The sequence below is a fragment of the Melanerpes formicivorus genome, unplaced genomic scaffold (genome assembly GCF_026170545.1).
Source record: "Melanerpes formicivorus ecotype bairdi unplaced genomic scaffold, bMelFor1.0.p_v2 SCAF_52, whole genome shotgun sequence".
Classification (NCBI taxonomy): Eukaryota; Metazoa; Chordata; class Aves; order Piciformes; family Picidae; genus Melanerpes; species Melanerpes formicivorus.
The window spans coordinates 307,118-331,552 of record NW_027142404.1 but is presented as its reverse complement, the minus strand read 5'-3'; the positions used below and the strand labels follow the sequence as shown (position 1 = coordinate 331,552).

General features: G+C 51.5%; 2 protein-coding genes across 2 annotated transcripts in view; one reads left to right on the top strand and one right to left on the bottom strand.

Moving 5' to 3' along the window:
- LANCL1 (LanC like glutathione S-transferase 1) overlaps positions 1–1,078 on the top strand; it is a 29,957-nt gene extending 28,879 nt beyond the window's left edge. Inside the window, exon 8 of the mRNA XM_068160753.1 lies at positions 605–1,078. Within this exon, the coding sequence (XP_068016854.1) occupies positions 605–637 (33 nt within the window). The 3' untranslated portion in view covers positions 638–1,078. The remainder of the gene's footprint in view (positions 1–604) is intronic.
- A 2,586-nt stretch (positions 1,079–3,664) lies between these two features.
- On the bottom strand, positions 3,665–19,258 carry NUP35 (nucleoporin 35). The gene is made up of 9 exons (XM_068160751.1): positions 19,161–19,258; positions 17,547–17,717; positions 15,211–15,335; positions 12,814–12,874; positions 12,081–12,222; positions 10,336–10,405; positions 10,128–10,256; positions 5,235–5,402; positions 3,665–4,330 (listed from the first exon to the last, which is right to left on the bottom strand). The coding sequence occupies exons 1-9, from the start codon at positions 19,177–19,179 to the stop codon at positions 4,253–4,255; spliced, it is 963 nt and encodes a 320-aa protein (XP_068016852.1). The 5' UTR covers positions 19,180–19,258; the 3' UTR covers positions 3,665–4,252.
- Between the last annotated feature and the right edge of the window lie 5,177 nt (positions 19,259–24,435).

Sequence of the window (24,435 nt, the reverse complement as noted above, 5' to 3'; positions counted from 1 at the left end):
TCCATTCCTCCCAGTCCTATCACTAGTCCAACCCCCTCTGCAGGGACATCCCCAACTAGATCAGGTTGTTCACAACCCTCTCCAGCCTCCCCTTGAATATCTCCAGGGATGGGGCCTCAACCACCTCCCTGGGCAACCAGTTCCAGTGTTCCACCACCCTCATGGTGCAGAACTTCTTCCTCACATCCAATCTCAATCTGCTTTGCTCTACTTTGAAGCCATTGTCCCTGCTCCTGTCCCTGCAGACCTTTGCAAACAGTCTCTCTGCAGCCTTCTTGTAGCCCCCTTCAGGTCCTGGCAGGTTGCTCTTAGGTCCCCCTAGAGTCTTCTCTTCTGCAGGCTGAACACCCCCAGCTCCCTCAGCCTCTCCTCAGAGCAGATCTGCTCCAACCCCCTGATCAGTCTCATGGCCTCCTCTGGTCCCTCTCCATCAGGTCCATGTCCTTCCTGTGTTGAGGTCTCCAGACCTGCACTCCAGGGGAGGTTTCACCAGAGCAGAGCAATCTGTCCCCATGCAGGTCACTTCTGAAAATCATACAACAAAGCACCAAGGGCCCTGAGAGAAACCTGAATTTTCACTAAGCATTTTGATGATTTCCCTCAGAACTATCTCCAGCTTAATCCTGTGTACTGGTAGCACCTAAAGGACATGAGACATGTTCCTGGGACTTATCTTCCAGTAAGGACTCTGAGACCATACTGCAGTGTGAAGCTCTGCATGGAAATGGGTAAGGCATCCCAGATACTCACCTGACCAACACACTACTGGCTCATACTGAAATGCTGACTCACCAAGACAGCAACAAAACAAATTCAGGTACATGTAGTTTCCCAAGCATTCAGTGTCTGAAGAGGTCCTAGTGGAAGGCTGGGGAAGGCCTCTTTAGAAGGACCTGTGGTGGTAGGTGGGGTGAAGAGGTTATTAAATTTATGAATATGAAATATGAATTATGAAAAATATTTTATTAATTATCAAACTATTAATAACCGATGAATCACCAACTTGTATACATGTTCTAGTGCACGTTCGTGAAATACATTCCACAACTGGCTTAGTGTTATGATTATAACGTAATTGAACTATCTACAAACCCTTTCTGTATTTATATAACGAAGGGTGTAGTTCCGCCGCTTGGCCACTAGATGGCGACTCGGCGGGACGCGGGCGGCTCCTGGCTATACACAGCACTATTACAATCTTTCCATGCGTCAGCGCTTACTCTGCTAGACGCGGATACTTTGAACTGAGTGCTAGTGGGTGGAAAGCACGTGGACAATATTCAATCCCCTTCAGACGACAGGGATCGGTCCTGGTCGGGGTCGGTCCGTGGGACCGGCCCTCAGAAGTCGGCTCGCACGGCAGGGCGGGACGACGGTGGCCGGTAGGTGGGCTCGAACGACGGAAGCAGGCGAAGCTACGGGGGTCGGCCCAACCACGGCGGTTCTCGGGGCTGATGCAAACAGCCTCAGGGAGAGAATGCGGCTGCGTTAGGCGGCGGATTCTCTTTAATGAGGTTAAAGGAGCAACAGGACTCTCGTAGTGGTCCCGGGTCCGGTGCAGTATAAGCACGAACAATGCTTTGGTTTTCCCTGGGATCCACAGGGCTCAGAGCGGCACTCGGCAGCATCTCTCCCGCTACGGCAGGGCTAGGCATACGTGGACTCGGTATTGATCAAGTCCCTTCTTCCCGGTAACTGGGCAGATCTTACCCGCGGGGGTTGGTCCAGTCCTCCGGCGGCACGATGGGCTCTCCCGATCGGCATGACTGGTTGTAGCAATGCTGAGCTCCTCAGGCTCAGCGAAGGTCCTCCCTCTGGGCTTCTTCAACGATGCAGAGGCTTCCAGTATGCGTGCATGTATAACAGAAGCTAACAACAATAAGCTCAATGGCAAAGCTGCAGCTCGAGAGTTACTCTCTCGAGCAAGCACAGAGACAAAGTAAATGAGGGGGCAACGTGTTCACCAACTGGGGTGATACTTATAGATTCCTCGAGGCTGGGCTTGAGCAATGGGCACTCTCATAAGCAACTGGCTTCAGCCTATAGAAAGCGTGAAGCTAGAATTATGCCCATACTTGGTGTAAGCACAAGCGCTGCATGCGCTGGGTGCGTGCGAGCCTGGCTAATGCCTTGGCTTTTGTCTTCCTCCTGGAGGAGGGGGAACTTGCCCACATGCTGGGACAAGATTCAGTATTGGGGCATAATGTGCCTTCATCACAGTAGGATGAGGGACAGTGGTTTGAAACTGGAAGAGGGTGGCTTTAGGTTGGATGTAAGGAGGAAGTTCTTTACTATGAGGGGAGAAACACTGGAACAGATTGCCCAGGTATGTGGTTGAGGCCCTGGAGACAGTCGAGATGAGATTCAGTATCACAGTATCACCAAGGTTGGAAGAGACCACAAAGATCATCAAGTCCAACCTGTCACCACAGACCTCATGACTAAACCATGGCACCAAGTGCCACATCCAATCCCCTCTTGAACACCTCCAGGGATGGGGACTCCACCACCTCCCTGGGCAGCACATCCCAATGGCTAACAACTCTCTCAGGGAAGAACTTTCTCCTCACCTCCAGCCTAAACCTTCCCCTGGCACAGCTTCAGACTGTGTCCTCTTGTTCTGGTGCTGGTTGCTAGAGAGAAGAGACCAGCCCCCACCTGGCTACAACCTCCCTTCAGGGAGTTGTAGACAGCAATGAGGTCACCCCTGAGCCTCCTCTTCTGCACGCTAAGCAACGTCAGCTCCCTCAGCCTCTCCTCACAGGGCTGTGCTCAAGGCCTCTCCCCAACCTCATTGCCCTTCTCTGGACACCTTCCAGCATCTCAACATCTTTCCTAAACTGAGGGGCCCAGAACTGGACACAGGACTCAAGGTGTGGCCTAACCAGTGCAGTGTACAGGGGCAGAATGACCTCCCTGCTCCTGCTGGCCACACTCTTCCTGATGCAGGCCAGGATGCCACTGGCCCTCCTGGCCGCCTGGGCACACTGCTGTCTCATGTTTAGGCAGCTGTCAATCAGCACCCCCAGGTCCCTCTCTGTTTGGCAGAAACAATGTGGCCCTGGGCAGCCTCATCTCATGGGAAGTGTCCCTGCTCACTTTGAGGGTCCCTTCCATCCCCATCCAATCTGTGAATCTACTTTTCTATGTCCCTCACTTTCTGAACCTGTGCAAACCTTTAGGAGTCTGTAACCAAGACTCATTTCTTCCCCCATGACTATCTCAATGACACCCCTGAGAATCTCACCAACAGTTAAAACACCAAGAAGAGGCTGGGGAGTCCAATTTGTTATTACACAATCATAAGTTAGCCAATACCTTAGGGAAAAAAATGTCTTAGAGAGCCTTGAAGTGAAGGCAGCTCTGGGCACCGAGACTGCATTTTTCTGTTCAGCTATGGCAACTCAACACTGAGCAGGCAACAAACTGCAGCATTCTGAGCTGCTAAGTGCACCCTGTGACAAAACACCCATGGAGATGACATTTCATTAGCTGGCTGGCACTTACCTCAGTGAAAAATCAGCAGCATTTGCTCTGCTGCTAGCTCTTTACTAAAGCATTAGGGAGCATCGTGGCTGCCAGTGAAGAGCACTGCCAATGGGTTCTCCTAAGAGAGTTCCAAACAGTTAACAAAACCCAAACCAAGAAAAAAAACCAGGCAAAGTATGAAAAAACCAAACTTTACTTCAGCTTTATTGACAGAGTTAAAAGGGTTCCTACAACGTCTAGAAGACACCAGAGAAAGCAATGGGGGAAAGGACAAGGGATGCTATGAATAAAAGGAGAGTCACATAGAGGAAGAGCAGTCCCCGAGGGCAAACTGCATTTAGTGTTCCTCCTGCAAGCAGCCCATCCTCTTCCCAGAAAAACAACCTACACAATGAGATTGAAGGCATCAGTCAGGCAAGCTGGTAGCTCAAACATTTCCAGCTCACTGGGAAGCAGCTCACTGAAAGGAAGTACAGAGTGTCCCTGCAAGCATGCAAACGGAACACAAGTGGGGGGAGGGGAGAAGGGGGACACCAAAACAAACCCCAAAACATCTTGGATTGAGACTTACTCAGCTTTTAAAACCACCTGTACATGGCCACCACTTAAAGTGCAAGCTACATGTCTGCTGAATTAACTGAAGGCATAATAGGTGAGAGATCAGTTAAAATGCTGCCACACCAGTAGTTATACAACTAACCACAGATGCCAGTAGTGCATTTCAAGCCCTGCCCAGCTCAGTGTGCCACTACTTCTCGGTTCATTACCAGCCAAACACATAGTCCATTGCTTTGGATACAATGCTTTCATCTTTCCTAGGAGTCTGTCTGTCAGAAACCACCTAGAAGGCAGAGGGGGGAGGGGGGGAAAAAAGAGAGAAAAGAGAATGAGTTAACAAAGTTAATTCATTGTCTACCAGGCAGTTTCTGCTCTGCTCCTAAGTGCTGCTGCATTCTGACGAGGTGTTTTGGGAAGATTGTTCAAAGCCAGCCCTCAACCTCTGGAAGAGTGAAGAGTCATTCGTAACACCTCCTCTTCTTTTTGTCTTTCCAGTCTCCTTTCAGAGACTGAACAGACTGAGTTGGTACTTGAATCACATTGGAAAGGCCTGACAGGGTAACACAGACATAGGCTAAAGTCACACTGAACTCAGTCTAGGTACAGCTTTTCTACAGGGGGAGCTTTAGCCTGGTCCCTGACTGCAAAGACTGAAAGCAAAATAAACCACCCTTGGATGCAGGAGGAAAAGAATGCTAAGGTCTACAGAATTCATGGGCTTGCTAAGGGGCTATAGAGCAGAAGCACAAACAGCTCTTGCTCTCTTTTCTTCTCCCACTTCTGCTTGCAACTTCTCTCTCTCCCCCCCATGGCTTTGCCAGGGGATCTCTGTTTTGACTGCTGTGTGAGGTAAGGGGAAGGAGGGAAGGAGTGGGGGAGGAGGTGAACAGTCCCCCTGGATCCACCTGTGTTGTTTATCAATTGTGCCTATACCCATATTGTACATATGCTGCATGTTTTGTACACATCCATTGCACTTCATCTTTCCAGACTTCAGTTTGTTTGTAAACAGAGCTTCCTTTAGCTTCCATCCCAAACTGAGCTGGTCTGAGCAATTTGTTTTGGGGGTAGCTCTCCAAATTAGGTGGGGGGGGGGGAGGGGGAAAGGGTAATTTCAACCCACCACAAGCCTCATACAGCTAAGGGGAGACAGCCCAAAACCCACACACTTGTTCCTGTCCACATACCTGGTAGTCACTGGTGGAAGCTTTGTATGCTGTTGCAAGAGGTCTCATGGTAGAAATCCTGGGTGTGCTGTTTGCAGCCAGCACTGGTGTGCCAAGGGCCTTGGGAGGTGGGGTGAAAACTGTGGATGCTGAAGGTGTGGAGCTCCTCTCAGAGTTTTCCATCACACTCTTAAAAACAGGGTGAACATCACATCAGCCAAGCTCAAAGGGCAGTCTTTCCACCTCTGGTGAATTACCTAGTGCCTAAAGCTCTTTGGTGCAGCATGTCCACAGCTCACAGTGAGCCAAGGCCACAGGTAAGTTGCCTGTCAGCACAGGGCACACAAGCACACAGCACCAGCATGGATTTTATAATACTAAACCAGGTTGGAAGAGACCTTCAAGATCATCCTGTCCAACCCATCAACCAATCCAACCCACCCAAACAGCTAACCCATGGCACCAAGCACCCCATCAAGTCTCCTCCTGAACACCTCCAATGATGGTGACTCCACCACCTCCTTAGGCAGCACATCCCAATGGCCAATCACTCTCTCTGTGTAGAACCTCTTCCTAACATCCAACCTAAACCTCCCCTGGCACAGTCTGAGACTTGTCCTCTTGCTCTGGTACTGGCTGCCTGGGAGAAGAGACCAACCTCTGCCTGTCTACAACCTCCCTTCAGGTAGTTGTAGAGAGCAATAAAGTCTCCCTTTAGCCACCTCCTCTCCAGGCTAAGCAACCCCAGCTCCCTCAGCCTCTCCTCACAGGGCTGTGCTCAAGGCCTCTCCCCAACCTCATTGCCCTTCTCTGGACACCTTCCAGCATCTCAACATCTTTCCTAAACTGAGGAGCCCAGAACTGGACACAGGACTCAAGGTGTGGCCTAACCAGTGCAGTGTACAGGGGCAGAATGACTTCCCTGCTCCTGCTGGCCACACTCTTCCTGATGCAGGCCAGGATGCCACTGGCCCTCCTGGCTGCCTGGGCACACTGCAGGCTCATGTTCAGCCTACCATCAACCAGCACCCCCAGGTCCCTCTCTGCCTGGCTGCTCTCAGCCACTCTGACCCCAGCACTGCCTGGGATTGCTGTGGCCAATGTGCAGAACCTGGCACTTGGATTTTTCCTCACTGCAATAATTTTGAAGTTGGCTTATGGCACAGCAGAGCAGGGGAAGCTTTTAGTCTCTTCACTCCATGTACTAAATTTCAGCCAGATCTCAAACAGCAAGGAGGGAATGAATTGGAACACCTGCAAGTAGTAACTTTTGCCAGGCCCAGCTGAACTAAGCAGCATAAAGAGTTTGGTAAATACTTCCTTTTTCTCTAAATACATCTCAAATACTTGACCTGCTCCTGGACTTGATGATCTTGGAGGTCCCTTCCAACCTGTTTGGATTCTCTGATACAGGATAAGCCTTTACCAACTGTCCTAGTTTGAGCTGGATGCCTTCCAAAAGGGACCACAAAGCAGACCTCCAGAAGGTATGGTGTCCAGGAGGTGGCACTGGAAGAGCAATCTTTGTACTTCCTCCCCTAAATTCTGCACCTCTGTAAATCTGACTGCAAAGTTATTGGCTCTTTCTTCCCTTTCTCCTCCCTGGATGCAGTGAGCTCCCAGGGTTGTTGTAATCACAGATAATACTGTGGGAGGAGGATGGCTCCAGGGCTATCTACAGCCTTCAAGGCCTGACTAATTTTCCCTGTGTAATCCTGGCCTGTTTAGGTCTAATGCCAGGGACTAAGGGAAGGCAGTCTCAGACCTGGCCAGCCTGAATCCAGCCTAGCAAAGGGGAGGAAGAAAGACCCCTGGGGCAGATGTTGAACCCCAGGTGGGGAGAAAGGGAGTACTGGGCTTTGGGTCTGAATTGGAGGAAGGTTTGGGTGAAGGTTTGTGGCTTATTGAGCTTCTGTGTTAACCCCAGACCATGCATTCCTTTGTATTTCACATGCTTTGCTATGCTCACCACCATACATTGTTACCATTGTAGCTTGTGAGTAGATTTGCCATTTCAACTTCCCAATCCTCCCTTCCTGTGTGTGAGGCAGCCTGCTGTTACCCCAGGGGAATCAGAGCAATCTGTCCTGCTCTAAACAGCGACACCAACTTGTGGCTTTTAGCTCAGATTCAGCTTGCCACAGAGTTGCAGTCAGCCCTCTTCAGCAGCAAATGCCAGGAGTCTCAGGCTGCATTTTGTAAGCTTAGAAAAGAGTGCATGCAAAATGGAAGAGTGAATGCAAGGGACTCGGTGGGAACCCCAAGGTCCATGAGAACCCAGAGGAAACAGGGTGGGAAACAAGCACCACCAGCCTGGGGGCCTCAGATCTGCTGCATGCAGACTCAGTGGAGCACAGCATTTAAGCAGCCTGAACAGAGCAGAAATACAGAAGGTGATCTGGCAAGAGGGCAGCTCTCCAAAACACAGGCTAGGACTGGCATGCAGTGTGGGTGGCAGCTGACTCACTGCTCAGCAGGAGGGGAAGCCAGCTAACTAACAGCTAGCTTGAAATCTGAAGCTCAAGTACTGGCAGCAATAATGCATCACATCTGTTTTTGCCATTGCAAGGAAGAAGTTTTACAGGCTCATGCCAAACCCTCAGAGGATTAGCCTCCAGAAATCTCTCTCACCTCCAAACCCACAGGTGAGCAACCAGGGGTTTATCTTATACCTGTCTGAAAGTGGACACTCTCCATCACAAGAATTCAAAAGCAATGAAGATCAGACAGCTGGCAATGAAAACATCTCAGATCATTGCCTCCAGAGACTCAGCTTGTTGGCAATTCAGTAACTGATACAGACTGGGCACCAAAAGAGTAGAGAAAAGAAGGGGAGACTGGAAGCCCTCCCATCAGAAGCCCACAAAGAGGCACTGAAGTAGCTTTGCTTCTGAGTTTTAATCATTGCAAGAAAATCATCCAACTGGTAAGAGCTGAAGCAATAGGAAGTTCAGCTTCTCAGGGCTGCCCCCTCAGAACAGTTCACATTTGAAAGCTTTCCTTACTCTAGCATCACCCTCTCTTGAGGGTGGTGAGACACTGGCAGAGGTTGCCCAGGGAGGTGGTGGAAGCCTCTTCCCTGGATGTTTTGAAGGCCAGACTGGATGTGGCTGTGAGTAACCTGCTCTAGAGTGAGATGTCCCTGCCCATGGCAGGGGAGTTGCAACTGGCTGATCCTTGAGGTCCCTTCCAACCCTGACAATTCTGTGATTATCCTTAGAGGACCTGAAAGTAATAAATCTGTGAACTCTAGAATGACTGACACTTGCCTGTGCTAACAGACAGTGCTCAAGGCAAAGTGCTGCAAGAATTTAATGATCAGGGCATTGTCAATGCCTGGAAGCTAACAGCTCCTGAAAACAGCAGACTGAAACACAGCCATGCCTACCCCAGCCACTAGGCTCAGGGGAGACCTTAATTGGTCTCTACAACTACCTGAAGGGAGGTTGTAGCCAGGTGGGGGTTGGTCTCTTCTCCCAGGCAGCCAGCAGCAGAACAGGAGGACACAATCTCAAGCTGCACCAGGGGAGGTTTAGGCTGGATGGTAGGGAAGAAAACCTTCACAGAAAGAGGTTGGCCATTGGAATGTGCTGCCCAGGGATGAAGTCACCATCCCTGGAAGTGTTTAAAAAGAGACTGGAGGAGGCACTCAGTGCCATGGTTTAGTTGATGAGGTGGTGTTGGGTGATAGGTTGGACTGGATGATCTTGAAGGTCTTTTCCAACCTGGTTAATTCTGTATTCTATTCTACTTCCAAGACAGGGACATGCTTCTGTGGGGGCAGGTTAGAGCACAGCATTGGACTCTTGCTAACAGATTTTTAGTATGGTGTGCTGAGATAAAGCCAGGAGCAAGTAACTAGTCACATAAAGAAAGAGGGACAGTTAAGAGCACTGACAGTCTTGCTCTGCCATCACGTGTTGTAGCACTTAAGTGCCACAAATTCCAGTCAGGGACCTTCTTTTCTCTTAATCCTCCTCGTGTTATGGTTTCACTTCATCACTTGGACATCAATACAATTCATAGAATGGTCTGGTTTGGAATAGACCTCTAAGGTCATCCAGTCCAACCTCCTCTGCACTCAGCAGGGACATCCCCAACTAGATCAGGTTGCCCACAGCCCTCTCCAGCATCACCTTGAATATCTCCAGGGATGGGGCCTCAACCACCTCCCTGAGCAACCTGTTCCAGTGTTCCACCACCCTCATGGGGAAGAACTTCTTCCTCACATCCAATCTAAATCTGCTCTGCTCTACTTTGAAGCCATTGTCCCTGGTCCTGTCCTTGCAGGCCTTTGTAAACAGTCTGTCTGCAGCCTTCTTGTAGCCCTATTCAGGTCCTGGATGATTGCTATTAGATCTTCCTGCTGCCTTCTCTTCTGCAGGCTGAACAACCCCAGCTCCCCCTGTCTGTCCTCATAGTAGGTGTTCCAATCCCCTGATCTACTCCATCAGCTCCATGTCCTTCCTGTGTTGAGGGCTGCAGAGCTAGAAGCAGTACTTCAGATGAAGTATCACCAGAGCAAAATGGCAGAATCACCTCTCTCCATTGCTCTCATGCCTTGAAACTTCCAAGGGGTGCAGAGATTTCTAACCATGATCCCTTCTCAGCAGAGAATTGTGTCAACTACTCAAATAACCTAAAGTGTATTAGATGACACTTATACAACTGAAGTACCCATGTTTTGCATTTCATAAAAGAAAAACAAGAATTAAAGAGTTTTTTCAGGCCAGGCTGGATGTGGCTGTGAGCAACCTGCTGTAGTGTGAGGTGTCCCTGGCCATGGCAAGGGGTTGGAACTGGCTGAGCCTTGAGGTCCCTTCCAACCCTGACAATTTCAAAGGGAAAAGAACAACAGAGGAAGCCCCAAAGCAGAGTGCCTTAGAGTTAAAGAGAGAGCAGCTGTTAACTTACTTTCTCTATGCATGGCTTGACCCCAATCATGATAGATTCACCAAAAATCTTCCCATCTTTGCTTAAGGCCTTGCGGGCTTGCAGCTTCGACTGGTACCGAATGTGCATCCAGTTCCCCGTGTTGGACATCTGCAGCAGAGCAAGGGACAAGGGTGAAATTCAGCCCCTGAAAGCCTGAGCCAGAAGGATGCCTCAGACCATGACCTACCACATGCTTTAGTATGTTTCCATACTGAGCAAACTGCAGAAGAATGTATGAAGCTGATGCCTGAGGAAACCTGGAAGACAGAAAACAAGCGGCTTAGGAAGTCTGGGGCTAAAACACAACCCTAAGGAGGGTTTTGAGAGATCCCAGAGCCCAGCCTGCTAATGCCACATTAGAAGCATGATTTAAGGAGTATCACAGGGTGTTAAGGGTTGGAAGGGACCTGGACCTCGGGAGATCTTTGAGTCCATGCCCCGAGAGAGCAGAACCATAGAACCTAGTGCATGTGGCACAGAACTGCATCCAGACAGGGCTGGAGAGTCTTCACAGAAGGAGACTCCACAACCTCCCTGGGCAGCCTCTTCAAGGGCTCTGGCACCCTCACAGTGAAGATCTTCATCGTCTTGAGGTGGAACCTCCTGTGCTGGAGTTTCCATCCAGCGCCCCTTGTCCTATCCCAGGGTGCAAATGAGCAGAGCCTGTCCCTTCCCTCTTGACCCCCAGCCCTCAGCTATTGATAGGCATTGATCAAATCCCCTCTCAGTCTTCTCCTCTCCACACTAAACAGCCCCAGGGCTCTCAGCCTCTCCTCACCAGGCAGGGCTCCAGTCCCTTCAGCATCCTTGCAGCCCTCCCTTGGACTCCCTCCAGCAGACCCCTGTCCCTCCTGAACTGGGGAGCCTAGAGCTGGACGCAATATTCCAGGTGAGGTCTCAGCAGGGCAGAGTAGAAGGGGAGGAGAATATGGTCCTCTAGGCATCTTTACTTTACTACACACCTCAATAACAGAGTGCTACCTCTCTAACTTGGAAAAAAAAAAGTTAACATGTAGCTTAAGTTAAACTGCTTCACTAAAATCCATGTATTTTGTGGCTTTAACCACAGTTGTGTTTCCTGCTGACCCTTAGGAATGCCAGGCAACAGCAACATCCAAGTACTTCTCTCCATACAGTGCAAAGACTTGGCCATCTGGGTTGGGGCTATCCCAAGCACTGATACAGGCTGGGCAGGGACTGGCTTCACAGCAGCCCTGAAGAAAAGGCCTTGGGGGTGCTGGGGGATGAGAAGCTCAACAGGAGCCAGCAGTGAGCACTTGCAGCCCAGAGAGCCAAGCAGAGCCTGGGCTGCAGCAAGAGAAGTGTGGCCAGCAGGGCCAGGGAGGGGATTCTCCCCCTCTGCTCCACTCTGCTGAGACCCCACCTGGAGCACTGTGTCCAGTTCTGGAGCCTCTGTTCCAGGAAGGATCTGGAGGTGCTGGAAGGTGTCCAGAGAAGGGCCATGAGGATGAGCAGAGGGCTGGAGCTGCTCTGCTCTGGAGACAGACTGAGAGAGTTGGGGTTGTGCAATCTGGAGAGGAGAAGGCTCCAGGGAGACCTTCTTGTGGCCTTCCAGTACCTGAAGGGGGCTACAGGAAAGCTGGGGAGGGACTTTTGAGGGTGTGAGGGAGTGATAGGACTGGGGGGGATGGAGCAAAACTAGAAATGGTTAGATTGAGATTGGATGTTAGGAAGAAGTTGTTCCCCCTGAGGGTGGTGAGAGACTGGCAGAGGTTGCCCAGGGAGGTGGTGGAAGCCTCATCCCTGGAGGTTTTTCAGGCCAGGCTGGATGTGGCTGTGAGCAACCTGCTGTGGTGTGAGGTGTCCCTGCCCATGGCAGGGGGGTTGGACCTGGCTGATCCTTGAGGTCCCTTCCAACCCTGACAGTTCTGTGATTCTGTGTTGTTCCAAATACTTGGGAAATCCACGTACCCAAAGACTGTTACCCATGTGTCATCAAGCTGATCTTCTGAGGTCAGGGAATCACCTTGAGTATAAAAAGGATCTAACTGAGCAGGAGACAGTGCAGTCTTCCTAGGCTGTCCAATACTTGCAGGACTAAAGACACCTGAAGCTGTTAAAGTGAAAAGGCATTGGTGAACAAATTGCTTTTGCAGGACAGATGAGCCTAAGAGGCTACAGTAAAAGCCTCATTTTACTGTCATGCACTTCACATGCAGATGGGAGAGTTTGGTGGAGATTTCTTTGCAGACAAGAAGTTTGGCAAGACAAGAGTCACATCTGCAAGTAAGCCACTCAGTTTTCATGGCTGAGCGACCTAAGCTTTCTCCTTCACCTCTGAACAACAGCAGCTTAACACAGAAGCCAAACAGGAACAGTGCAGCAGAATTAAGCTTAGCCAGAAGCCACAGATTCACATATAAGAACAGAAACTGAATGAAGGTGGAAGGCAACCCACCAACCTCAGCTGCTTCACCCAAGTACAGCCACCCCTGTGCTAACTAACAAGCTGAATGAAATTCAGCCCAAGTGGACAAGCATTTCCTACTCACATCCACATGCTTCTGGAAAAGCTAGCCAATGAAGATGTAGCCCCTGCACAAACAAGCAAGGAGCTGATGCAGCTTGCCCAGTGGCTGAGGATTTTTCTGTGTGAAGGAAAGCAGTAAGAAAGCAGATGACACATTTTGACAAGGACATCTACCTGCTCCAGGGGTCGATGGCAGAGTTCCAACCAATGGGCTCTGGGTTAGAGAAAAGCTGGCCTGGAGTAAAACACAACAGGCAACAAATTACACTTGCAGGGACACACTTCTTGGATCAGAAGAGATCATTTTCAGGTGACTTCAGCATCAGGCAAAGAATATTAACTGTTTGCCTTAAGTGGCTCCTACCTTTTAAGAGGAGTTAAAGGCATTTACATGCACACTTAATACAAGATTATTAAAAGTGCCTCAGGAAAAGGTTTTTTGGCAACACTTTCACATTCCAGCATGCAGCCTAGCAGATAGCCTGGACATCCAGGAGGCCTCAACTATCACATTATGGAATTTCCAGCTGTAAGCCTTAGAAGAGAAAGCAGCTAGCTTGCCTGATGACAGTTTAAATACAAGCATTGGAGACAGCATGGGATCACAGGATGTTAGGGGTTGGAAGGGATCTCTGGAGATCTTCCAATCCAAGCCCCCTGCCAGAGCAGGACCATAGTATCCAGCACAGATCACACAGGAACACATCCAGACAGGGATGGAATGGCTCCAGAGAAGGAGACTCCACAACCTCTCTGGGCAGCCTCTTCCAGTCCTCTGTCACCCTCACAGTGAAGAAGTTCCTCCTCATGTTGAGGTGGAACTTCCTGTGCTAGAGTTTCCATCCATTGCCCCTTGTCCTATCCCAGGGTGCAAATGAGCAGAGCCTGTCCCTGTCCCTTCCTTCCTGACCCCCAGCTCTCAGGTATTGATAGACATTGGTCAGATCCCCTCTCAGCCTTCTCCTCTCCAAATTAAACAGCCCCAGGGCTCTCAGCCTCTCCTCACCAGGCAGGGCTCCAGTCCCTTCAGTATCCTTGCAGCCCTCCCTTGGACTCTCTCCAGCAGATCCCTGTCCCTCCTGACCTGGGGAGCCCAGAACTGGATGCAATATTTGTGAGAGACTAAAAGTTTGTCTCTCTTTTTGTGACTCAACAAAGATAAAGTCACTTGCTGTTTGCCCAGATAATATGTGTTGGGCAGAGCCACTGGAACGACTCTTGGAAGGTGCAAAGATAACATTGCTCACTGGGCCACAGCTGGCCTACAACAATGACCCAGCCATTTACGCCTTTAGGGCAAAATAATCTCCACCCATCAAGTACCCTGAGAAGGGTGCACCACCTGTTTCCTGATGTGTAATGAGTGTGGGGGCTTGTCTGGATGAGGAGAAGGAGGAGGTGGAGGGCCCCCCTCCACCCCCCATCCAGATCTCTTGCCCAAACACACAGAAATGCACAGAAAGATCTCCGGGGAAACGATACCTGGACATTTACCTAAGGATGATTTCCTGCCCCTGGAATTCCTGAGGGACAATACTTGGATACATACCTAAGGACTAAAAACTGTATAAAAGACTGGAGCAACCACTGGCTGCTTTGGAGAAAAACGTGGAAGAAAAATGGAGATGAAGGAAAACACAGGAGACGGACCATGCCGCTGAGAAGGGAAAGCCCAGGACAGTGCTGCTCCGGAGAAAAGAGGCTGCCCAGAGGCTCTTCTCCAGCCAAAGCCTCAGCACCCTTTCTCTACAGACCCAGGCTGCCCAGAGGCTCTTCTCCAGCCAAAGCCTCAGCACCCTTTCTCTACAGACCCAGGCTGCCCAGAGGCTCTTCTCCAGCCAAAGCCTCAGCACCCTTTCTCTACAGACCCAGGCTGCCCAGAGGCTCTTCTCCAGCCAAAGCCTCAGCACCCTTTCTCTACAGACCCAGGCTGCCCAGAGGCTCTTCTCCAGCCAAAGCCTCAGCACCCTTTCTCTACAGACCCAGGCTGCCCAGAGGCTCTTCTCCAGCCAAAGCCTCAGCACCCTTTCTCTACAGACCCAGGCTGCCCAGAGGACCACAGCTCTTCTCCAGCCAGAGCCTCAGCACCGTTCCTGTACCAACCCAACATCTCCTGCAGCACCTTTCCTCCACAGACTCAAACTGTCTTGGGGGGATGAGGGGTGTGGTAATATAATTCCTTTCCTCTTCTCTCTCTCTCTGTTTTCTCCCTCTCCCCTTCTTATGTCCACTTTATTTATGTGGAGCCTAGCTGCTGATACTTTGGCCTCGTTTGTGCCTCTCATTTCACAACACGGGAATGTTTAAAAGAACTGTGTCTCCGGACCGAGACAATATTCCAGGTGAGGCCTCAGCAGGGCAGAGCATAGGGGCCAGACAGCCTCCCTAGACCTGCTGTCCTTTCAACTACAGAGGAACAGGCACACCAACCACCCAGCTTAAGGAGCAGTGAGACATCAACACTCAGCTGTCATTTGGCCTCAGCAGTTTATACAACTGAGTTAAAGAACTCACTGAAGCTCTAAGCTTCCTCACACCTGTTAAGAACAGGAGAGTATCTAAGCCACTTACTGGTCTTCTTGAGGTTAGAGGTGACCCAAGGCCAGGGCTGGACAATTCATCATATATGCTTCTAACCGGGGGAGCACCGCCTTTGTCTTTGTGCGTAGGGACTACTGGCTGTGGGGGAGATCCTCCTGCAGTTAAAAGGAACACATGAGGAGCATGAGAAACACTTGTTAATTTTACTCCATTGCTACTTGTTCTTGAATGTTCAACAGTGAAGTCACAGAATTGTCAGGGTTAGAAGAGACCTCAAGGATCATCCAGTTCCAAGCACGGGCAGGGACACCTCACACTACAGCAGCTTGCTCACAGCCACAGCCAGACTGGCCTCAAAAACCTCCAGGCATGAGGCTCTCACCACCTCCCTGGGCAACCTGTGCCAGTCTCTCACCACCCTCATGGGGAAGAACTACTTCCTAACATCCAATCTCAATCTACCCATTTCTAGTTTTGCTCCATTCCCCCCAGTCCTATCACTCCCTGACACCCTCAAAAGTCCCTCCCCAGCTTTCTTGTAGCCCCCTTCAGACACTGGAAGGCCACAAGGAGGTCACCTCAGAGCCTTCTCTTCTCCAGACTGAACAACCCCAGCTCTCTCAGTCTGTCTCCAGAGCAGAGGGGCTGCAGCCCTCTGATCATCCTCATGGCCCTTCTCTGGGCACCTTCCAGCACTGTAGTTCAGCTGTTGCACTGAGGGTTTGCAAAACCACCTGGCCTGCCAAACTGGTTCAGGTTTCAGCATTCTACCTTTGAAAATCATGTGTGTCAGAAACCACCTTCATGCACACGCATCACCTAAAACTGTTATACCTCTTATCAGCCCAGTTGTGTTCACACCTGTGCTGAGCACAGCCACCCCTTCCTACTTTTAAGACAGGTCAGTAGTGTATTTGTTGTTTCAGAAGCTAAATTCCCCATGGCAGAGATGCAGAAGCCAAGCTTTTAAGACTTGACATTCACATGCCAAAGACCCAGACCTAAAAACCCACACAGAAACTGCACATGCTGTCGAGCTCCCCCTCTCCAAATTCCCTCCCTTCCTAGGCAATTTCATATTAAGTAACAATGTAAGCTCTGGAGAGCAGGGACTAGCTTGCATTTAGACAAGGTGAAGTTAGACCAGATGCTCTCCCATTCCATAAATGCCTTGAGGATTCCAGCAGGAGAACTGAACTGACTGCAAGATCTTGACAGATCTCTGGATGCTTTGTGAGGATAAGTTTACAGAATACAGAATTAACCAGGCTGGAAAAGACCTTTGAGATCATCAGGTCCAACCTATCACCCAACACCATCCAATCAACTCACCCATGGCACTGAGTGCCTCATCCAGGCTGGTTTTAAACACTTCCAGTGATGGTGACTCCACCACCTCCCTGGGCAGCACATCCCAATGGCCAATCTCTCTTTCTGGGAAGAACTTCTTCCTCATATCTAGAACAAACCTCCCCTGATAAAGCTTGAGACAGTGTCCTCTCCTTCTGCCACTGGTTGCCTGGGAAAAGAGACCAACCCCCACCTGGCTACAACCTCCCTTCAGGGAGACCCCTTCCCAGCTTTGTTGCCCTTCTCTGGACACTTTCCAGCATCTCAACATCTTTCTTAAACTGAGGGGCCCAGAACTGGACACAGGACTCAAGGTGTGGCCTAACCAGTGCTGAGCACAGGGCAGAATGACCTCCCTGCTCCTGCTGGCCACACTATTCCTGACCCAGGCCAGGATGCCATTGGCCTTCTTGGCTACCTGGGCACACTGCTGGCTCATGTTCAGCTGCTCTCCACCAGTACCCCCAGGTCCCTCTCTGCCTGGCTGCCCTCCAGCCACTCTGTCCCCAGCCTGTAGCACTGCATGGGGTTGTTGTGGCCAACGTGTAGAACCCAGCACTCAGACATGCTAAACCTCCTGCCCTTGGACTCTGCCCATCTGTCCAGCCTGTCAAGGTCCCTCTGCAGAGCCCTCCTCCCCTCTAACAGATCAGCTCTTGCTCCCAACTTGGTGTGATCTGCAAACTTACTGATGATGGACTCAATCCCCTCATCCAGATCATCAATAAAGACATTGAACAGGATGGGGCCCAGCACTGATCCCTGGGGGACACCACTGGCGAGTGGCTGCCAGCTGGACGTGGCACCATTCACCACCACTCTCTGGGACTGGCCAGGCAGCCAGTTCTTTAACCCAGCCAAACTCTACACTTGAGTTCATCATCCATTTCATGAGTTGCATTCATTTATCAAAAGCAATAAAACCCCAAGAATTCAAGTGGAGCAACATGGAGCAAGAAGAAAAACCTCATTTATACTTTTTGAGGACAATTTTTCAGCATTTAAAGAGTTCTGACCTGCAAGCAGTGGAGATCTCATTTCCATAACACTAGCTGAAGGGCCACTGATGCCACGGGACTGAGGAGTCATGGGGGCAGGTAAATCACCCATCAGGAATCCAGGAAGGAACTGAGCACTAGCTCCTGGTTTGGGAGACGTCGGGGAGCCGAGGGTCATCGGCTCTGCTCCTGTATGAATGGGCACAAAGTTGTAACAACATGGAAGTCACCAAGGCCTTTTCATTTCTTAAACAACAGCTCTGTTAAACAAGCATAGCATAACACATACTAAGTTACAAAGTTCTTAGTCAAAAACTATACAAACCCAAGCTGTAGGAGTGGGGCCAGAAGACCCAGGGAGGTTCACCTCCCCCTCAACGCTGCCCTGATGAGACCACACCTGGAATATTGCATCCAGTTCTGGGCTCCCCAGTTCAGGAGGGACAGGGATCTGCTGGAGAGAGTCCAAGGGAGGGCTCCAAGGATGCTGAAGGGACTGGAGCCCTGCCTGGTGAGGAGAGGCTGAGGGATCTGGGGCTGTTTAGTGTGGAGAGGAGAAGATTGAGAGGGGATCTGATCAATGCCTATCAATATCTGAGGGCTGGGGGTCAGGAAGGAAGGGACAGGGACAGGCTCTGCTCAGTTGCACCCTGTGACAGGACAAGGGGCACTGGATGGAAACTACAGCACAGGAGGTTCCACCTCAACATGAGGAGGAACTTCTTCACTGTAAGGGTCCCAGAGCCCTGGAGCAGGCTGCCCAGAGAGGTTGTGGAGTCTCCTTCTCTGGAGCCTTTCCATCCCTGTCTGGATGTGTTGCTGTGTGACCTGTGCTGGATTCTGTGGTCCTGCTCTGGCAGGGGGGGTGGCCTGGAAGATCTCCAGAGGTCCCTTCCAAGCCCAAATCCCCTGATGCTGTAAGCTCTGGCCTTGGCCCGTGGCCAGCATGTTTTCTGAGTAAGCAAAGTTTATCACAACCAGCAGAGGGTTTTTTTTTGCAGCTACAGGAGCTGTCACGCTGAGACTTGGTTCTTAAAATACACCACTGGCATCACGGCTGGATGTCGAGTCTTGAGGCTAGCACTGAAGGCTCTTCCTGACCCGAAAGCCCTCGCACGGCGGCCAGGCTGTGCCCCGGTTCCGCTCACGGTTCCCGCTCACGCCTGAGCGCCGCGGCACCCCGGCAGCCTCGTCCCCACTCCAAGCTTCCGAGCGCTTCCTCTACGGCTCTTCTATTACACAACCCCCGAGCGGGAGCCTCTCGGCCTTTCGCTTTCCCCCGGGGGAAGTCCCTCATTACGGCACAGTCCCTCCCATGACCCATTTCAGGCCAGCACCCTCCGGACTTTCCCCCCGCGTCGCCCCGCCGGTACCAGGTGGGCACGGGGGTGGGCAAGACCCGTCCTCGTGCCGCCCGGCCGCGCAGGGGCGCGCGGGCAGAGCCGGCGGGCAGCAGCGCGGCGCAGCCTTGGCCGCCCAGCAGCTACCCCTCAGGCTCCGCCGCAGGCTGCGCGGGGGCCCGCGCGGGGGCCCGCACGCGACCCGCCGGGCGCGCGGGGCCGGGCGGCAGGCGGCAGCGCCGGGGCGGCGCCGGGGCGGCCAGGGCAGGGCCGGCGCCGCGGCACAGCTCACCTGCGGGCGGCGGCTCCATGGCGAAGGCGGTGAAGAAGGCGGCTAAGCCGGCCCGGGCGGCGGGAAAACACCACGGGTGCCTCCGCCGGGCGCTTTCAAACGGGACGGAACATCCTCCTGCCGTCACTTCCGAGCCGCCCCGCCCCGCCCCGCACATTCCGCGCAGGGCGGCTGGCCAGGGGGTGTGACCTCAGACGGGGGCGGCTCCGGGCCGGGGCGGCTCCGGGCCCGGCCGTCCGGCATTGCCTAGCAGCGAGCGCTGGAACCCGCGTGTGGAATGCAAACGTCATGGAATCACAGAACGGCCTGGGTTGGGAGGGACCTGCAAAACTCATCCAGTCAGCAGGGACTCCTCCAGATGGTGGAGGAGCCAACAAGAAATGGTGCTATGCTGGGCCTTGTTCTCACCAACAGGGAAGGGCTGGTAAGCAATGTGAGGCTCATAGACGGCCTTGGCTGCAGTGACCATGAAGCAGTTGAATTTAACATCCTCAGGGCAGTCAGGAGGAAGTATTCCAAGCTCACGACCCTAGACTTTAGGCGTGCAGACTTTGATGGCTTCAGGGATCTGCTAGCCAAAGTGTCGTGGGACAAAGCCCTGGAGGGAAGAGGGACCCAGGACAGCTGGTCAGTATTCAAGGACCTCCTCCTCTGAGTCCAGGAGCTCTGTGTACCAACAAAGAGAAAAGCAGGTAAGAATGCTAGGAGGCCTGCCTGGATGGGCAAGGAGCTACTGGACACACTATTACTTAAAAGGAAACTCTACAGGAAGTGGAGGGAAGGACAGGTAGAACAGGGGGAATACAAGGAAGCTGCCCGAGCAGCAAGAGTCCTGGTCAGGAAAGCCAAAGCAGAGTTTGAGTTGAATCTAGCCAGGGAGATTAAAGGGAACACTAAGAACTTCTACAGGTATATGAATGGGAAGAAGAAGCCTAGGGAAGGTGTGGGCCCCCTCAGAAAGGAAACTGGTGACATGGTCACAAGTGATGAGGAAAAGGCTGAGGTGCTTAATAACTTCTTTACCTCAGTCTTCACTGCAAGGGCCTCTAGCCACACTCCTGATGTTATGGAAGTCAAAGCCAGGGACGGGGAGGAAGAACTGCCCATTGTAAGTGCAGATCAGGTTCGTGATCATCTGAAGAACCTGAAAGTGTTCAAGTCCATGGGACCCGACGGGATACACCCACGGGTGCTGAGAGAACTGGCAGAGGAGGTTGCTGAACCCCTCTCTATTATATTTCAAAAGTCCTGGCAGTCTGGGGCAGTCCCCACAGACTGGAAAAGGGGAAACATTGCCCCCATCTTCAAACAGGGTAAGAAGGAGGAACCAGGGAACTACAGGCCAGTCAGTCTCACCTCTGTGCCTGGAAAGATCATGGAGCAGATCCTCCTGGAGTCACTACTCGCTCAAAGGAATAGTGAAGAGGTGATTGGGAACAGTCAGCATGGCTTTGCCAAGGGCAAATCCTGCCTGACCAACCTGGTGGCCTTCTATGAGCAGGTGACAAAATTAATAGCTGAGGGGCGAGCAACTGATGTCGTTTACCTGGACCTGAGCAAAGCCTTCGACACTGTCCTGCACCACATCCTGGTCTCCAGGCTGGTGACACATGGGTGTGATGGGTGACCACTGGATGGATAAGGAACTGGCTTGATGGCTGCACCCAAAGAGTGGCTGGCAATGGCTCCATGTCCCAGTGGAGGCCAGGGACAAGCGGAGTCCCTCAGGGATCAGTCCTGGGACCTGTCTTGTTCAACATCTTTGTCAGTGACATGGACAGTGGCATTGAGTGCACCCTCAGCAAGTTTGCTGATGACACCAAGCTGTGTGGTGCAGCAGACACGCTGGAGGGAAGGGATCCATCCAGAGGGACCTGGACAGGCTGGAGAGGTGGGCACAAGCCAACCTCATGAAGTTCAATAAGAGCAAGTGCAGGGTCCTGCATCCGGGTCGAGGCAATCCCAGGCACAAATCCAGGCTGGGCAGGGACTGGCTGGAAAGCAGCCCTGAGGAGAGAGACTTGGGGGTGCTGGTGGAGGAGAAGCTCAACAGGAGCTCTCAATGTGCACTTGCAGCCCAGAAAGCCAACCAGATCCTGGGCTGCATCAGGAGAAGTGTGGCCAGCAGGTCGAGGGAGGTGATCCTCCCCCTCTACTCAGCCCTGGTGAGACCCCACCTGGAGTACTGTGTCCAGTTCTGGAGCCCCTATTACAAGAGGGATGTGGAGGTGCTGGAAGGTGTCCAGAGAAGGGCCACGAGGATGAGCAGAGGGCTGGAGCACCTCTCCTATGAGGACAGACTGAAGGAGTTGGGGCTGTACAGTCTGCAGAAGAGAGGGCTCCGAGGTGACCTCATTGTGGCCTTCCAGTATCTGAAGGGGGCCTACAGGAAGGCTGGGGAAGGACTTCTCCAGATCTCAGGTAGTGACAGGACTAGGGGGAATGGAATGAGGCTGGAGGTGGGGAGATTCAGGCTAGATGTGAGGAGGAAGTTCTTCCCCATGAGAGTGGTGAAGCCCTGGAATGGGTTGTCCAGGGAGGTGGTCGAGGCCCCGTCCCTGGGGGTGTTTAAGAGCAGGCTGGCTGAGGCTCTGTCCAGCCTGATCTAGTGTGGGGTGTCCCTGCCCATGGCAGGGGGGTTGGAACTGGATGATCCTTGTGGTCCCTTCCAACCCTGAATGAAACTATGAAACTATGACATCCCCAGCTAGATCAGGCTGCCCACAGCCCTCTCCACACTCACCTTGAATATCTCCAGGGATGGAGCCTCAACCACCTCCTTGGGCAACTTCTTCCAGTGTTCCACCACCCTCATGGGGAAGAACTTCTTCCTCACATCCAATCTCAATCTGCTCTGCTCTACTTTGAAGCCATTGCCCCTGGTCCTGTCCCTGCAGGCCTTTGCAAACAGTCTCTCTGCAGCCTTCTTGTAGCCCCCTTCAGGTCCTGGCAGGTTGCTCTTAGGTCTGCCTGGAGCCTCCTCTTCTCCAGGCTGAACACCCCCAGCTCCCTCAGCCTGTCCTTGGAGCAGAGCTGCTCCAACCCCCTGATCATTCTCATGGCCTCCTCTGGACCCTCTCCATCAGGTCCATGTCCTTCCTGCACTGAGGGCTCCAGACCTGCACACAGCACTGCAGGTGAGGTCTCAGCAGAGCAGAGCACAGTGTCAGAATCAACTCCCTGGTTCTGCTGGCAGTGCTGCTTTTGATGCAGTCCAGGATGAGAATTGGACCAACCTGGTCCAAACTGTCTGCCAAATGCCACTTCCACACACACACACAAAAAACCCCAAACTAAACCAACCAACCAAACTTTAGCATCTCCACATCCTAAATAAAGATGCTGAAACACAACACAGTGTGCTCAGGTGCTTGAGGCCAAACAAATACATTCCAGACACAAACACCCTGCTCTGTCTGCCCTTAACAGGCACATTCAATGGGGACTGTGATGAGTGGAGTAATACTTCGTGTCAATCAGATGATTTTGATTAAGATAAACTCTAAAGCAGAAACTCTGAAGCAGAAGAATATGGATCTAGAAAGTGAGACAGGGATGTTTTCTTTTAGTACAAAATGTTCTTTATTATATTATTTGCCTTTGCTGTTATTGTTTATATATTTTGTTTGCTTTATTGTGTCTATGTAGAAGCCTGAAGAGTAGAGTGAAATATTAGGGAAGCTAACAGCTTGTGTGAAGAAATACCCCATGTAACAATAATAAGTTGCTCAAGGATGTGCAAGGAGAAGAGTCGATTGTTGGCAAGAAATGTGGGAACAGGGGTTGGTCTCTTCTCCCAGGCACCCCGCACCAGAATGAGAGGACACAGTCTCAAGGTTCACCAGGGGAAGTTTAGGCTGGAGGTGAGGAGAAAGTTCTTCACTGAGAGGGTTGTTAGCCATTGGAATGTGCTGCCCAGGGAGGTGGTGGAGTCACCACCCCTCGTGGTGTTCAAGAGGGGATTGGACGTGGCACTTGGTGCCATGGTCTAGTCATGAGGTCTGTGGTGACAGGTTGGACTCGATGATCCTCGAGGTCTCTTCCAACCTTGGTGATACTGTGATACTGTGACACAGGAGCTGGGAGTAATGCTTGCAACAATAGAGCTAATACAGTAGCAATCACAAGAACCTTGTGTGTAACTAGCCAGTGTGAGATGTGCTGTTGATCAACTAAAGGATTACATCACTAGAATGACCACCAGGATGCCTATTCTATTTGATTAGACACACCTTTTTGTATGAATATGTATTAGGAATAGAATATTTAAAGAGGAACTCATGCTTAGTGTGCACGTTGGTACAATAGTGATTTCACACAGTCACAGAATCACCAAGGTTGGAAGAGGCCTCAAAGATCATCAAGTCCAACCTGTCACCACAGACCCCATGACTAGACCATGGCACCAAGTGCCACATCCAATCCCCTCTTGAACACCTCCAGGGATGGTGACTCCACCACCTCCCTGGGCAGCACATTCCAATGGCTAACAACTCTCTCAGTGAAGAACTTTCTCCTCACCTCCAGCCTAAACTTCCCCTGGCACAGCTTGAGACTGTGTCCTCTTGTTCTGGTGCTGGTTGTTAGAGAGAAGAGACCAACTCCCTCCTGGCTACAACCACCCTTCAGGTAGTTGTAGAGAGCAGTGATGTTTCCCCTGAGCCTCCTCTTCTCCAGGCTAATCAATCCCAGCTCCCTCAGCCTCTCCTTCCACACACCCTGAGCTGTTTGCTTGCCTCTTACTGCCTTAAATTGCTCTTTTCAAAATGCAATGGTTTTTAATCCAATTTTAATTGGCTTTGTCATTTATAACAGGGACTTTACCAAGAGGAAAAATAAATACCTTGGAGTCAAAGGATTGTTTTGCTTGGAAAAGACCTCCAACATCATTGAGTCCAATCATCTACCTAAGACTCTAAAGGCCATTAGACCACATCCTAAAGTGCCACGTCCACACATTTTATTGAACACCTCAGGGACTGTGACTCCACTAACTCACTGGGCAGCCTGCTCCAGGGCCTGACCAGTAAAAGCATTTTTTCCTAATACACAAATGTCACCTGGTGCAGCTGGGTGCCATATCCTCTCATTGCTAGTTGTCCGGGAGAAGAAATCAATACCCACCTCCCTCTGACCCCTTTTTAGGGAACCCTAGAGAGCAAGGTCTTTCCTCAGCCTCTTACAGACTAAACAACCTCAGTTTCCTCAGCCCCTCCTCAATAAGACCTGCTCTGCAGACCCTTCACTATCTTCATTACCCTTCTCTGGACACACT